Raw genomic sequence first — 15080 nt, 5'->3', positions numbered from 1 at the left:
CGGATTCTACTCCCCACCCAAATCTAAACCCTCTTCATTCCACGCTTCCCGCCATTTCGGCTTCTCTGCCACGCACGCAACCTCACACTCCTCCTCTCCCCCTGAACGTCGTCGTTTTAGCTGATGGGCCGAGCCTGCCTAGGCCCAACCATCATGGGTTCCGCCTAGCCCGCATTGAAAAATTCTCTCCTTTGCTACCAACACACGTATAGATACACGTGGCAGTTCGGCGCCACATTCCGCCAAACGTAACGGTGGAAAAAAAAAAAAAATCAAAAATCAAAATGACTGTTTTTGGCTTCAGTGTGACACACACACCCAGTGGTGGCATAGCTCGGGCATTACAGGAGCACCTCACAATCCCAAAACCACAACGCTTTCTGGATTATCCAAAACCCCTCCGATTCTCAAATCCCTAATTCTCTCTCCTGGTCCACAATTGGGAATGAGAGAAAGACAAAGCCAGCGCCTCTGAGACCTTGCTCTTCCTTCAATTCGAGGCAAAGGGTATGCTTTACTTGACCTCGATTTTAGTTCAACCTCAATGGAAGCCTCTACCTAATTTTCTAGGGTTTTATTTTCTCTGAATTGAATCGGGTTGCTGTCGATTTGGGCGAAGACGATGGCCTTTGCTCAATCGTTGACCCAATGTTTTGCAGTCAAACGGTACCGTTTTAGCGGTGGGTTTTCAGGAAAACGTTGCTCTAGGGTTTGTAATGTCATATACAAAGAGAAGAATCCGAGCTTTGTGGTAGCGAAATCGGGGAAAGTTCGAGACTTTAGGCTGTTTAATTCGGTGCAGTTGGACCAGTTTGTGACGAGTGATGACGAGGACGAAATGGGGGAGAGTTTCTTTGAGGCGATTGAGGAGTTGGAGAGGATGAGAAGGGAGCCGTCTGATGTTCTTGAGGAAATGAATGACCGGTTATCGGCTAGAGAGCTGCAGCTTGTGTTGGTCTACTTTTCGCAGGAGGGGAGGGACTCGTGGTGCGCGCTTGAGGTGTTTGAGTGGCTAAGGAGGGAGAATCGGGTCGATAAGGAGACAATGGAGCTGATGGTTTCGATAATGTGTGGTTGGTTGAAGAGGTTGATTGAGGAGGGGAATGATGTCGCGGATGTGATTGACCTCTTGGTGGATGTGGATTGTGTTGGGTTGAAGCCTAGTTTTAGCATGATGGAGAAGGTGATTTCGTTGTATTGGGAGATGGGGGAGAAGGAGAATGCGGTTTTGTTTGTGAAGGAAGTGTTGAAGCGCGGGATTGTGTATTCGGAGGAAGATGATAGAGATGGGCATAAAGGAGGGCCGACTGGGTATCTTGCTTGGAAGATGACGGTGAGTGTTTTGTTTGTCGTTTTTTCATGTATTGCTATTCCTTTTTTGATAGTAGTGATCTTTACTTGAGAACTTAGATGCTGCTGAATTTTACCTTGTGCACTCCCATTTATTATGTTATGTTTGGGTTTAGGTTGATCTTGTTTCAGATTTGAGGTGAACCATTTGGAATTATTAAGAAAAATTTGAGTGCTTGTCTTGTTCCTGGATTATTCAGATCAAAGGTTTGATACTTATGTCCAGTTGATCCAAACACTAACAATTGGTAGAAAGGAAGTTGTTATCATTAGTTCAGTTTGTAAAGTTCGTCGGTTGCTTCACCATTGCTTAGCACATTTACCATCTTCACTTATATCGCATTAGTGCCAATCAACTCATACAGTCAAATGGTTAATGTTTATAGCCCACTTGCTACATGCCACTGGTTGATTTCATTGGCTCTTAATTATTATATGAATTGATAATGATTGCTTTTAGTTGGTAAACTACTAAAACATATATTGGTAGAGAGAAAGATGTTTGCTTCAGTTTACTCTGTGATGTTTGTACAGTCTTTTAAGTTTTAATATTCCTCGAGCATAGTTAGCATTAAGTTGAGTATTCTGTTTTTCTTATTGATCTGTTTTAACACATAGTACAATATATATAGTTGTCAAAGGTATGTCAATGAACCTCTTAAATGTGCTTCTGCAGGTTGACGGTAACTACAGGGATTCAGTGAAGTTTGTAATTCAACTAAGAGAATCTGGGTTGAAGCCGGAGGTTTACAGCTACCTCATTGCTATGACAGCTGTGGTTAAAGAGCTGAATGAGCTTGGGAAAGCTTTACGCAAGTTGAAAGCTTTTACAAGGGCTGGGCTGGTGGCTGAATTTGATTCAGAAGATGTTGGGCTAATTGAGAAGTACCAGTCTGATCTTCTAGCGGATGGAGTACAATTGTCTAATTGGGTGATTCAAGAGGGAAGTTCGACACTCTGTGGGGTGGTTCATGAGAGGCTTCTGGCTATGTATATCTGTTCTGGACGTGGACTTGAGGCCGAAAGACAGTTGTGGGAAATGAAGCTTGTGGGTAAAGAGCCTGATGGTGACCTTTATGACATTGTATTAGCCATCTGTGCTTCCCGTAAGGAAACCAGTGCCATAGCAAGGTTGCTTACTAGGACAGAGGTTAGCAGTTCTTTGTCTAAGAAGAAAAGCCTCTCATGGCTGTTAAGAGGGTACATTAAAGGAGGACATTTTAATGATGCTGCCGAAACAGTAATTAAAATGCTTGATTTGGGTTTGTTCCCAGATTATTTGGATAGAGCAGCTGTGTTGCATGGGCTACGGAAAAGGATTCAACAATCTGGTACTGTAGATACTTACCTCAAACTTTGCAAGCGCCTTTCAGATGCCAATTTGATCGAATCCTGTCTTTTATATTTGTATATAAAGAAACACAAGCTTTGGATCATAAGGACAGTCTAGAGAATTGGCAAGAAGTTCAGAGATTTGAGGGAATATTGAAGTATAGTTTTGTGGTTCAATATTCATAGCACAAGCATCTAGTCTTGGTGCTCTATAAATTTTGATTTTGTATAGTTATGGAAGGCATCAAGACTTGACCTGGTCAACCTAGAGGTCGAAATACTGCGATGTCTAAAAGTTGTTCTTGAGTATATATTGTTCTCAGGGATCTTTCACTTGTGTATATGTTGGCTGCTGTAAACATAATAATGAAGCTTCAATGCTATGTAATTAAGTAGACTTCGTATATATGCTACAGGTATGTTTTTCACAGGCTCTTCGGCTCTTTCTGCTTGTACATTTTTAACTTTCACATGAATCTGTGTCCCTGGCTTACATTTTTTTTTTTTTTTGTGACATTGCATGTCAATAATGCACATCACACTTCTGTTATCAGGATTGATTACTACCTCTAAGAAAGAAAACTATGTGATATTTGCGTTCCTTTTCCTGCATACATCGCTGGTTTGTCTACAATAACATAAATCTGTCGTTCTGTTTGTATATGCTTCTGTGCTTGACTGAACAGATCTTTGTTCTCATGGAGCCATAGTTCTGACTAAGACCATTTAACCTCCCTAACTATTAGTATGGTTTTAACACTTCAAGTCATGTTTTGTTTTGATGAAAGATTCCAACTTTTACTATGCTTTTCTCTATTCAATCATATGTTAGACTGGGAGGGGATCTTTCTTTCAGAAAATTGGAATTGTTGGTTTGCTTCCTTATCTTCTTTAGAGTGGACTTAGAAAATGCAAGGACTTTTTCAATAGCATCTCCAGGATTGAGTTATTGGGGCTGGTGCTGCTTTATTTCTGTTTCTTTCAATAATTGTTGTCTTTACAGTCAGCCACTTTAATTGTTTCTTATAAATTAAAAATTATAAGGAATCTGATCGAGTGGGTGTCATCTAAATCTATTTTCACGTGTAAATTATGTGATTGTCTAATCACTTGACTTAATAATTATAAAAGAAATTCGTCCGAATGGTATACGAACTTTTGCTTCTTATAAACTTTGGTATATCAAGTTTTGAAAATATCATAACGGTATCTCATGTTTCCATCCCTACCTAAGATTGGTATATGTAGTCATTAAGATGACCAATTTACCCTTAAGTTCTCTTTTTTTCTTAGTTTTTTTTTATTATTTGTTTTCATATTTCAGAAATATTAGAAGAGATAGTGGAATTTGATGATTTGGATTGACCTTTATAAACTTAAAGAAGATTGAAGAGGGGAAACATACAAAAGTTTAATCTTTGTTGTTTCTGCAGACACTCAAGGATCTTGTTGTTTTCATTGACATTGAAGGACGATTGAGATGAAGAATTGATTATTAGCAAGGAGAAAGTGACGATGAATTTTTTCTCTACGTTCCTGAAAATATAAAAGCCAAAAAATATAAATTGGAATAAGAAAACAAAGAAGAAAAACTATGAAAAAAAAGAAGAGAATTTAAGGGTAAATTTGTCATTTTTTTTGTCTGAGGGTAAAATAGTCATCTTAATAACTATATATATCAATCTTAGGTCGGGATGGAAACATGAGATACCAATCTGATATTTTTAAAACTTGATATACCAAAGTTTATAAGGAGTGAAAGTTCGTATACCATTCACACGAATTTCTCTACTTATAAGTACTTTGTAATGCAGCTGATAGGGGAGCAGTATAGCTGGATAGCTTATATATGTGTGGTGTGTAATCTTAAAGATGTCAAAATGACTAATGCATCTATCTCCATCTTCTTTGAACCACATCAGTTTCAAGTTTCATGTTGATCTGAAATCATTTAGTTCTATAGCCATCATGTTTGACCTTATTGCATCGAGACAGCATGACCCAGTATATTGTGCAGCATAGACCAGTAACAAGTCCGAGAACCAAATTGGATTCGGGAAGGGTTTGTTTCTGTGGACTTGCTCTCATCTTAATAAGAGGTTCTGTGGATGTAAAGAAGAGTAGGAATGTCTTCCGAGTTAGAACTTTGGTTCTGATAGTTGTCCAAGCCACTATCAACCATTGGTGCATATGAAATGTGTTGTTAATGTTAGCCTGATTTTAATTCATATGATTTGAGTAAGAGTCCTTGCTTCCATAGATACACAACTTCAGCACAGCTTTGTAGCCAAAGTAACTGTGCTTAAAATGGGTTGATTTAGCAGACAATATATAGCAGCACTCTTGTGATTTTCGCATGTTGGTGCAAATTAGCTTGCTGTCAAGAACTGATGAGAAACAAAGCTGCTTCAGAATCCTAACATGGATTTTGTTGTTGGCACGTGGTTATAATTCTTGGCTCTTTGCTATGATCCATTTTTGTGACCTGGTTGGGATAAATAATTCCCACCATTTCTGTTTCTGCTTCTGGTGCTTTGTTATTATTTTAAGATGAGCATCCAAGTTGCCGTGATGTCACAGACTCACAGACATTACATTATGGAGATGCTCACCAACTTTTCAATTATTTTGCAATATTTTTTAGGTTTGCATCAGAAAGACCGAACCACCATGGAGGCATAGATGCAGCATGGTACTAACTAGTAACTACTAAATTCAGATACACAGACAAGGTGTACTTGGATCTATCCTCTTCCTAACCCATTTGGTAATTTTGGTCCCGAATTTGTTTGTTCCTTACTCAACTCCTTTTTCAATTGTTATTCATATGATAGTTTGGTGCTTGATTAAGAACCAATTCGTAGGACCGTCTTTGATTTAGACATTCAACCACAGTGCCTAACTCATAATCTAATTCGAGATACATGGTGACATAAACATATTTTCGTGACAAGTAGTCGGGCTTACACTATAAAATTAGAACTTTCTTAATTTAGTAGGTACCTAATTTCTACTGGTCGGAAAGAAAGAATCCTTTCAGGTGTAAGATGGGACACATTTAACATTCAAGTAACTTTTGTTTACAAGCTTACTCAATGGTGCAATACACCTTTGCTTAACAAGCAAATTTCTCCTCAATGCACATCATGTAGTTGCTTAATAAACTAATTAGCACTTAAGCTGAAGATAATCTAAATTGAAATTAACCAGTTGACCAACTCTCTCGGATTGCTCCACTTTTTCATATTGAAAACTATGTGGCAGAGTTTGAGTGGGTGTTAATGGTCTGGTTTCTGAACTGACTCCAACAAAAGCTCCTTTCCTTTGGAGCTAGCCACCTAAACGACTAAACGATTCAGAGTTGTTTCAGGTTCACCAAAACCCCTTTTGACATCCAACACAGAGTGACAAAGATGGAGACAACAGATAGAAAAAGCTTAGCAATTTGCTTATAGAATATATCCTATGAAAGGAAAGAGAAAACCCAAAACCAGAGGCCATTTTCTTTTAGCTTTCTTCTTGACAAACTTAGACCACCTTGGTATATGAAAGTTCCAAACTTTACCACTTCTCTTTCAGAACCCAACTTTTTTAGTGTTCTGGGTTTGTGAAAGTTTCAAGCTTTATCAACTCTCTTTCAAAACCCAACATTTTTAGTGTTCTGGGTTTGTGAAAGTTTCAAGCTTTATATATGCAGAAGATATATTGCCATTCAGATATGCGTGCTCTTAAGTTTCTAGAACGATTCACAAGCACCCAAGTCCATGCTTTGAATCCAATAGAAACCTCAAGTGGTAAAACCCATGGTGGTGTTTCAAGAGCTAAGCTCAATAGTCAGCTACTCAAGTCCTTTAAGTCAAACTCAAAGCTCAAATCTTTCAACTCTTCAGTGTCAGTCACTGAAGCTCTTCTTCTTCCTTATGGACTCCCTAGTACAGACCTCATTGAACCCACCATAGAGTCTCACCTGAAGCCCATTGACTTTGTTGAGATCTTAGCTGACCTCTATCGGCGGTTAGAGGGTTGTGAATCTCAATCTGATAGATCATTGTTGTTTGTGGAGCAGTACTCCCTCTTGCGCAGCCTTGGCGACCCCAAATTGCTTCGGAGGTGTTTACGAGCTGCTCGGCAGAATGCTGTTGATGTCAACTCTAAGGTTGTGCTTTCGGCTTGGTTAAGGTTTGAGAGGAGAGAAGATGAGCTTTCAGGTATGTCAGCTATGGATTGTGGTGGACAAGTTCTTGAGTGTCCTAAGATTGCTTTAGAATATGGGTATGATCCAAATTTAATTTCTACTCATTGCCAATGTGATCAAGATCAAATTGAAGCTAGTAATGTGCCTAGTTGGAATGAGAATGAGTGTGTGAATTTAGAGCAGAAGGAAAGTGATGTTACATTTTGTATTGGCAATGAAGAAATCAGTTGTGTTAGGTGTAAAATTGCAATGCTATCTAGTCCACTCAAGACTATGTTGTATGGTAGTTTCAAAGAGTCGAGAAAGGGTAGGATAGATTTTTCGGAAAATGGGATATCTGTAAAGGGAATGAGAGCTGTGGAAGTGTATAGTAGGACTAGGAGGTTGGACTTGTTTAGTCCTGGAGTTGTTGGGGAGCTTCTTTGTTTTGCAAATAGGTTCTGCTGTGAGGAGATGAAGTCTGCCTGTGATGCTTATCTAGCTTCGATGGTGGATAACATTGATGATGCGTTGGTTCTTATTGAATATGGCTTGGAGGAGATGGCATTTCTTCTTGTTGCTGCTTGCTTGCAGGTATTATTAAGAGAGTTCCCGAATTCTTTGTACGATCCAAAGGTGATGAAGTTTCTTTGTAGCTCCAAGACTAGGGAGAGATTGGCCATGGCTGGTCATGGTTCTTTCTTATTGTATTACTTTCTAAGCCATGTGGCTATGGAGGAAAGTATGGTATCAACCACCACTGTGATGTTGTTGGAGAGGTTGGAAGAATGCGCAACCCAGAGGTGGCAGAAAACACTTGCGTTGCATCTATTGGGTTGTGTTTTGCTTGAAAGAAGAGAGTTTAAGGATGCACAGTATCGTTTCCTGGCTGCAGTGGAGGCGGGGCATGTCTATTCAGTGGCCGGTGTTGCAAGGACCAAGTACAAGCAGGGGCAACAGTATTCTGCTTATACACTGATGAGCTCTATTATCTCTGAGTATAAGCCAGCAGGGTGGATGTACCAGGAACGCTCCCTCTACAATATTGGGAAGGAAAAGATTTCAGATTTAAGCACTGCAACCGAACTAGATCCCACTCTTTCATTTCCATACAAATATAGAGCTATTGCGAAGGTTGAGGAGAAGCAAATTAGTGGAGCCATTACTGAGATTGATAAAACTATTAGGTTTAAGCTCTCACCTGACTGCATTGAATTACGGGCTTGGTTCTTCCTCGCACTTGCAGATTATGAAAGTGCTCTGCGAGATATTCGTGTTTTATTAACTCTAGAACCCAATTATATGATGTTTCATGGGAAGACTAAGGGGGATTACTTGGTTGAGCTTCTTAACCATCGGGTTAAGCAAATGACCGAGGCTGATTGCTGGATGCATCTATATGATCAATGGTCGTCTGTTGATGACATTGGTTCTTTGGCTATCATACATCAGATGCTAAGGAATGACCCTGGAAAGAGCCTACTATTGTTTCGGCAATCTCTACTTCTTTTACGGTATGTTTTTCCCATCATATATAGCTACATGTATCTGTGCTATCCAACTGCAATGTATTTTGACTATTTTTTGACATCTTGGTTTCTAATATTTTCACCACATAAATTATGATGTTTGGATTCTTTGGGAACCTGATTAGAACGAAATATGGTTTTATTAGTGGAATTTACCATTGTTCTTACTATAACACATCAAATCAAATGACTCCCACCTTTGTTTCACTTCTACCAAACTGCATGTTGGTATAATGAATTGTTTCATACTGTTCCATTATCAGGTGAATTGTGTGCTATGATTTGAACCTTTTTGAGAAATGTGTATTTCAGGTTGAACTGTCAGAAGGCTGCAATGCGCAGTTTGCGGTTGGCTAGAAATAATGCTAGTTCTGACCATGAGAGGCTTGTCTATGAAGGATGGATTTTATATGATACGGGAAATCGTGAACAAGCTCTCTCAAAGGCTGAAAAGTCTATTCACACAAACAGGTCATTTGAAGCTTTTTTCCTCAAAGCATATGTATTGGCAGATGCTAGCCTGGACCCTGAATCATCATCTCATGTTATTCAACTGCTGGAGGAAGCTCTTAAATGCCCGTCAGATGGTCTTCGAAAAGGACAGGTGAGAATCAACCATGCTTTTGTCCTTCATCATTGTACCTTGATGTACATGTTTGAAATGTTATTCTGATATTTTGCAGGCATTAAATAACTTGGGGAGTATATATGTTGATTGTGGTAAGCTTGAGGAGGCGGCAAACAGTTACTTGAGTGCTCTTGACATCAAGCATACAAGAGCTCACCAAGGATTGGCGCGCGTTTACCACCTTAAAAATCAACGGAAAGCTGCATATGAGGAGATGACCATGCTAATAGAGAAGGCACAAAATAATGCATCAGCTTACGAGAAGCGATCAGAGTACTGTGATCCTGAGATGGCTAAGAAAGATCTCGATATGGCAACAGAACTGGATCCATTGAGAACGTATCCATACAGATACAGGGCAGCAGGTAATCTTTATGACCCTGGACATTATATTTGTTGCTGCATTCTATTCTCTAATTAGTAGTTGCAAAACTAAAATTTTGTATCAGAAAACAACCATCTAGTAATCTTGGCGCCAAGAACAAGAAGTATTTCATTTTGTTTTAGATTGGAGTGCAACTGCACTCTGGTTCACCTGACATAGAATCTAGCAGTGATAAAACAAGGAAAATCTTTTATAAAACCCAAGTAGGAGATGAAATACAGAACAAGCGCATTATTTTTGGCCTTTGGTAAAGTTAGAAAAGGTGTTATACTAATATATGCAATACCATGACACCAGTGCTGATGGATGAACAAAGAGAATCGGAAGCCGTAGAAGAGCTTACAAAGGCCATAGCCTTCAAGCCTGACCTGCAAATGCTTCATCTTCGAGCTGCGTTTCATGAGTCAAGTGGAGACCTCAGCTCTGCTCTACAAGATTGTCAAGCAGCTCTCTGCATGGACCCCAACCACACAGACACCCTTGATCTCTATAATAGAGCCCGGGACTGAGCTAATTTAATTGGAATATATTGCTCCTTATGAGTTCAGTGTGCAGGAGACTTCATCTTCAGTGATACCAGGACTGAACTGTTTGTGAGAACTTTCCTCAGAATCATGATAGTCCAGCTGCAAACCCACCTGGTGGAAAAGGAAAAGTCGACAAAGGGACTGCTATGTATATATGGCATTGTGGATAGATGATTGTTGGTTGAAGAGCACGCATTGAGAGCAGCCCTTTTGTCAAGAAATCTAGCTAAGATGGCTGCGGGAGCATATACTACAGAGTAGAATTCCCTGCTGTAAATTTCTCTTTTTGTTAAATCCTTATACCTTGAGAATTGTTTGATTTGTCTCTTGGTGAGAAAATGGATCTGTTTTACGCCCCATTGTACATGATATCTCAGTTACTGCAATATAGTTCAGATTTTGTTCGACACACAGAGAGAGCAGTTCTGAGCTTCTGAAACAAAGGAGGGATTTTTCTGTTTACCACTCGATCGAAGCGCAGTCTTTGCCAACAGCAGATGAAAGTATAGAGAACTCAATAAATCAGCACTCCATAAACCTCTAAAAGCTAGTGTTCAAAAAATCAAAATCTATTGATCTGAGAAGTTATATTTTCGTGTATGAAGCATAAAAGGCTCAGTTTATCAATACAATCGTTATTTACAGTTCATCTCTTCTAACTTGGGTTAGTACACCACACAATCAGATCTATCCTACATGCACCCCACTGCTATAATGAATAACAGAATCGGGTAAAAGAATAAAGCGCGCACACAAATAATAAAGAAATGGACAAGAAAAATAAATAGATTTCATGATCAGTTTCCTTCAGAAAGAATTTCAAGTTCTGCCCACCAAAGAGGTGATAACTTTGGTGTTGCTCGATCCGGTTCCATGGCTGTGATTTCTTTTAACCTGGCTGTGATCTCTGTCATCTTTGGTCTTTGTTTCGGGTCAGGATGGACACAATCTGATATCACTTGAAACAGTTTTCCTAGTTCTTCTTCTTGGTAAGTTTCTAAAATAGGATCCACCATTTCTGCCAAGGGTTTCTCCCCTCTGAGATAGTGTGATGCCCAGTCCACAAGAGAACCCTCTTCCACAGAGTATGGAATTCTACCAGTGAACATTTCAAACAATACTACCCCAAAGCTGTACACATCACTTTCTGGACTAGCAGGTGGGATTTCCATAAGCTCTTTGTCAGCTGATCTCTTCTTTGCTGCAGTTCCTTCATTCCAGAAGCTGAAATCTGATATTTTGGCTGCATAGTCTTCGGTCAGGTATATAGAAGCTGATTGCAAGTTCTTCTGGAATATTGGTGGAGTCATTTGGTGCATATACTCTAGACAGTATGCCATACCCATGGCTACTCGTACTCTCATACCCCAGTCCAAGTGTTCCGCTTCTTTTACTGCAAGTTACAGTCAAAATTATCAAACTGTAAGAGAAAAAACCTATTGTGTGGGATACCACAAATTTCAAGGTGTACTCACTATGTAGATGCTCAAAGAGTGTTCCATTTGGAGCATATTCAAAAACCATCATTCTTGTGAATGGTTTCTCTTCTTCACAATACCCAATAAGGTTTACAAAATTCTTATGGTTCACCTTGGATAATGTTTCTATCTGCAATAGAAAAAAAAATAATAATAATCAATGGGAGTGAGCAATTAGGGACTGTTAGGTATTGTAGTAAAGGATGCATCAAGACTCAAGTCAATCTTTACACTATACCTTCTTTCTGAACTGAGCCTCCAGATGTTTAGACCAGTCTCCAGCAGAGGTTGATGTAATGCATGTTACAGCTATTTCAACCCCACTTGAAAGAGTTCCCTTATATATGTTACCATCTGAAAAGCATCCAATTATATTACTGAAATCTTCACAAGCAGCCACAAGTTCTGATCGGTTTAGCTTTGGTACACCTGAAAGAAATGTCATGAGTACAGAACCATGGAAGAAGCTCAAGTGGAAATTAGACTGCACATATTGTCCTATGTCTTCATCAGGAAAACCACACCTAGATTTTAGAGGACAAATAAAATAACTTTTGAGCCAATAGTTAGATCTTGAAATAGAATAAAATGTTTCCGTAAAAGGCAAACTGTCCCTAGGCTCCATCAACATCAAGGTCAATTTCTGGCCATAGAATGCTTCAAGCACTGAGTGGTTAACAAGTCGACAGGGCGTGTAGCTTTTAATGTTCGCTATATATTCAGCTCAGCTGGTATCATTCTGTATTAAAAGGTGCCTCAGAATTTGATAGGAAGCTAACAAACTAAGACTCATGCATAAGAGATTGATCTGTGCAGCGGAATGTGCACTGTCAAGAATACTGACCTGTTACAAATGCTTTCTGCAACTGCCCACTCAACCCTGTTGCCCACGGTCTTACTGTAACAACTTTACTGCTCCGGAAAAGCATAATGCCAATGACTGAAAGTAAAATGAATATAGACCCTCCAACTACAACTGCACAGATCAGAACTACGCGACTCTTTGACTTGGAACTATTTTTAACCCCTTGCGCTGGAACTGAAGCAGGGGATGGAGCTTTTGATGTACTAGACTCTGGTGGTGTCGAAATAATAATTGGTGGATTTGCTGGGACTGGAGAGGGTGAAGGGGTCAGAAAGCTGCTTGAGGGAGATGGTGAAGGAGAATCTGATGATGGGGATGGTGAAGGGGAATTTGAAGATGGTGAATCAGATGGTGGCATTGCAGCTGAAAATGGTGATAAAGATGGTGAAACAGATATGGAAGGTGAAGCCCTGCCAGTTGCTTTAGCTTTTCCATTTTTTGATGGCTCGGGTTCATCTACCACCTCTTGCAACCTCCGGTGAGCTGCATCTCCAGATTGAACAGTGTTCCTAGAAAATAAGAAACGGTCATCCTGGAATACATGAAGGAAATACGAGGCTACAAGGTACAAGACACTTCATTTTTCCAGTGTTCCTTCTAATAGATAATATGTCCAAGGCCTTAGAAACTTACTGGATTACCATGTCATTAATCGATTATGGTAAAAGCTGAACTAATTGTAAGTAAACTAGTCCGGAGCTTTCCCAGCCCATGTAAATCCAAGCAAAGATATAAATATTTTGATTACTTTACTTGCTTACCAGCTGATAGATCTGCTCATGCATGATGTCCCGAAAGCAGGATCTGTTAGTTGGCTCTCATCTGTTTGACATTCAGAAACCATCTTAAGCTCATGGACTTCAGGAGATAAACAACCAAGAAATTGGTTATTATCAAGTAAACTGCGATAAGAATCAGAATATGAGGTTAGTAAGAGTCATTCAAAACAAAACACAAGAGGGTAAAGAGTTCCAAAAGAAGAGCATACAGGGTAGTGAGGGACAGATGGTTGCTGAAATCAGATGGCAAGGTTCCACTAAAGTTATTGTATCCCAAGTCCAAAACCTCCAGCTCCATTAAGTCTCCAAACTCTTTAGGAATTTTCCCAGAAAAAGAATTATTGCGCAGAATACTGTAGTAAAGAAGCACCAATTCAGATTGAGAGTAATGCATTATAGCAAAAGCTACGAGAATTACATTGAAATGGAATACATCTGCAGGACTTAGAACCAATTATAGTCTTACATAGATTTTATGTAAGCCAGCTTCCCTAGTTCAGGGGCCAATGTTCCTCCAAGACAAAGATCTTTCAAATTCCTGCAAGTTGATCAAATCTGACTTCAGGCTCATGAAAATACGAACACTGAAACTCGTCAGAGCCTCTAATTCGATACGTTCAGATATCCTAGCATTAAGCAACTCTAATCCAATAAAGTGCAGGTATGATATTAAAATTTGCCATTCTAAAATCATTACAAGTTCATGAATTCCAAATCACTTTCAAGCTTCAAGCTCAAAAAAGGAGTTTAGTTAATTTCATTACATGATATTCATATGAAACCCCCACCACAAATCAATCCATAACTACTTAATACACAAACCCAACACATCCACAAAAGCCAATTTCTTTATTGCCATAGAAAACTCAAACTGATTCAACAGCTATCTGCTTCAATCTCAGAAAACAAGAAGCACAGAAAAGGAAAAACATAGACTCACAAGCTGATGACTTTCCCATCTGATGAGCACTCAACCCCAAACCAAGAACAAGGACCATCATCTTCTCCACCATTCCAATTCCTCAAAACCCCATAAGGGTCTCTAACCACTCTCTCCCTAAACCTCAACAAAGCCAAACCTGCACCAAAAAACCAAAAACCCATTTCAGCAAAAACCCCAACATGATCATCCAACAATGCAGCAGCACTACTCTTACAAACCTTCACTGTTGAGACACCAACAGAAGCTCAGATTATACTGAAACAGTATCAACACAAACACCACAAACCGATCAAATCTCCACAGTCCATTCATGCCTGAAAATCCGAAAAAGAAATCAAAAAGCTCCAAACTTTGATGTGTTTATATGTACAGATATAAATATACAACTGAGAAAATGAGAGTTGTGCGCATTGTGAATTGGCCAAATGTAGAAGAAAGCGCGTGGCTTTGTTTTTTAAAATGAAAAAAGAATAATGAAACTTGGTAGTAAAAAAAAGACAAGACAGTGAAGACACAGTTTGGTTTTTGTCAAATGTAAGACCGAGAATTCGCCGGGAACGAGGTACCGGAATAATATCGGACAGCTCGGTCAAACTTCGGAGCGGCGTCGTTTCGGTTTCGCGGCAATTCAGCAACGTTGGATTTTGCTTCTTTCTGTTTTGTCTTGTAGGCAGAGCAGTCAGGCGACTCGGTTTCAATGAGTTTTATATATTTATAAGGCCGCCGTGTCTCACTCTCCTATTGGCCCCCACGTGCCGCTCACGTGCCGTTTTCGGTGGCTTCTTGGTTTCTATTTTTCATTTTCTGTTTTCTGTGGAATACTTCAGGACTGCCTTTTGATTTGATCAAAGAGTGAGTACTTCTTCTCTATTGGTCTCAAAGATAGTTCTTTTTTCTTTTCTTTTTTGTGCTGATCTTTGTTCATCTCTGAAATACTTGATAGGAGGTTGAGAATGCTGACTTGAATTTGTTTGACGATTTTCAGATAAAAGAAAAATCAGTTTGATAATCAAAACCTGTGTATAATTAAGAAACATGTGTGTATTTATTTGTATGATGTTTGTGATTGTTTGACTTGCTTGAGCTACAA

The 15080-nt window shown here is 39.3% G+C and overlaps 3 protein-coding genes across 3 annotated transcripts in view; 2 read left to right on the top strand and 1 right to left on the bottom strand.

The window, feature by feature from the left end:
* Positions 1-320: 320 nt before the first annotated feature.
* LOC101292395 overlaps positions 321-15080 on the top strand; it is a 39040-nt gene continuing 24280 nt past the window's right edge. The window contains exons 1-4 of the mRNA XM_004296011.1: positions 321-1333; positions 2027-2794; positions 10863-10914; positions 12452-12746. Coding sequence (XP_004296059.1) covers positions 623-1333; positions 2027-2794; positions 10863-10914; positions 12452-12746 — 1826 coding nt within the window. The 5' untranslated portion in view covers positions 321-622. The remainder of the gene's footprint in view (positions 1334-2026; positions 2795-10862; positions 10915-12451; positions 12747-15080) is intronic.
* LOC101314165 (ethylene-overproduction protein 1-like) lies at positions 6015-10333 on the top strand. Its single transcript, XM_004294742.1, has 4 exons — positions 6015-8370; positions 8698-8989; positions 9069-9378; positions 9696-10333. Exons 1-4 carry the CDS (start codon positions 6374-6376, stop codon positions 9905-9907), a joined length of 2811 nt encoding a protein of 936 aa, XP_004294790.1. The 5' UTR covers positions 6015-6373; the 3' UTR covers positions 9908-10333.
* Positions 10483-14645, bottom strand: LOC101313878 (probable LRR receptor-like serine/threonine-protein kinase At5g45840-like). The gene is made up of 10 exons (XM_004294741.1): positions 14557-14645; positions 14209-14304; positions 13988-14126; positions 13514-13585; positions 13257-13400; positions 13030-13170; positions 12248-12777; positions 11642-11832; positions 11401-11533; positions 10483-11318 (listed from the first exon to the last, which is right to left on the bottom strand). Exons 2-10 carry the CDS (start codon positions 14300-14302, stop codon positions 10723-10725), a joined length of 2040 nt encoding a protein of 679 aa, XP_004294789.1. The 5' UTR covers positions 14303-14304; positions 14557-14645; the 3' UTR covers positions 10483-10722.

Source organism: Fragaria vesca, linkage group LG3, assembly GCF_000184155.1.
Source record: "Fragaria vesca subsp. vesca linkage group LG3, FraVesHawaii_1.0, whole genome shotgun sequence".
NCBI classification, from domain to species: domain Eukaryota; kingdom Viridiplantae; phylum Streptophyta; class Magnoliopsida; order Rosales; family Rosaceae; genus Fragaria; species Fragaria vesca.
The sequence above is the reverse complement of the archived record's forward strand: the minus strand, read 5'-3'. Positions and strand labels throughout refer to the sequence as shown.

Coding starts and splice junctions, on each gene's coding strand:
- LOC101314165 (XM_004294742.1), top strand. CDS start 6,374: ATGCAGAAGATATATTGCCATTCAGATATGCGTGCTCTTAAGTTTCTA. Junction 8,371..8,697: donor CAATCTCTACTTCTTTTACG/GTATGTTTTTCC, acceptor TGTGTATTTCAG/GTTGAACTGTCAGAAGGCTG. Junction 8,990..9,068: donor ATGGTCTTCGAAAAGGACAG/GTGAGAATCAAC, acceptor GATATTTTGCAG/GCATTAAATAACTTGGGGAG.
- LOC101313878 (XM_004294741.1), bottom strand. CDS start 14,302: ATGAATGGACTGTGGAGATTTGATCGGTTTGTGGTGTTTGTGTTGATA. Junction 12,778..13,029: donor ATGAGCAGATCTATCAGCTG/GTAAGCAAGTAA, acceptor CTTATTTTCTAG/GAACACTGTTCAATCTGGAG. Junction 11,319..11,400: donor ACTCTTTGAGCATCTACATA/GTGAGTACACCT, acceptor TGTAACTTGCAG/TAAAAGAAGCGGAACACTTG.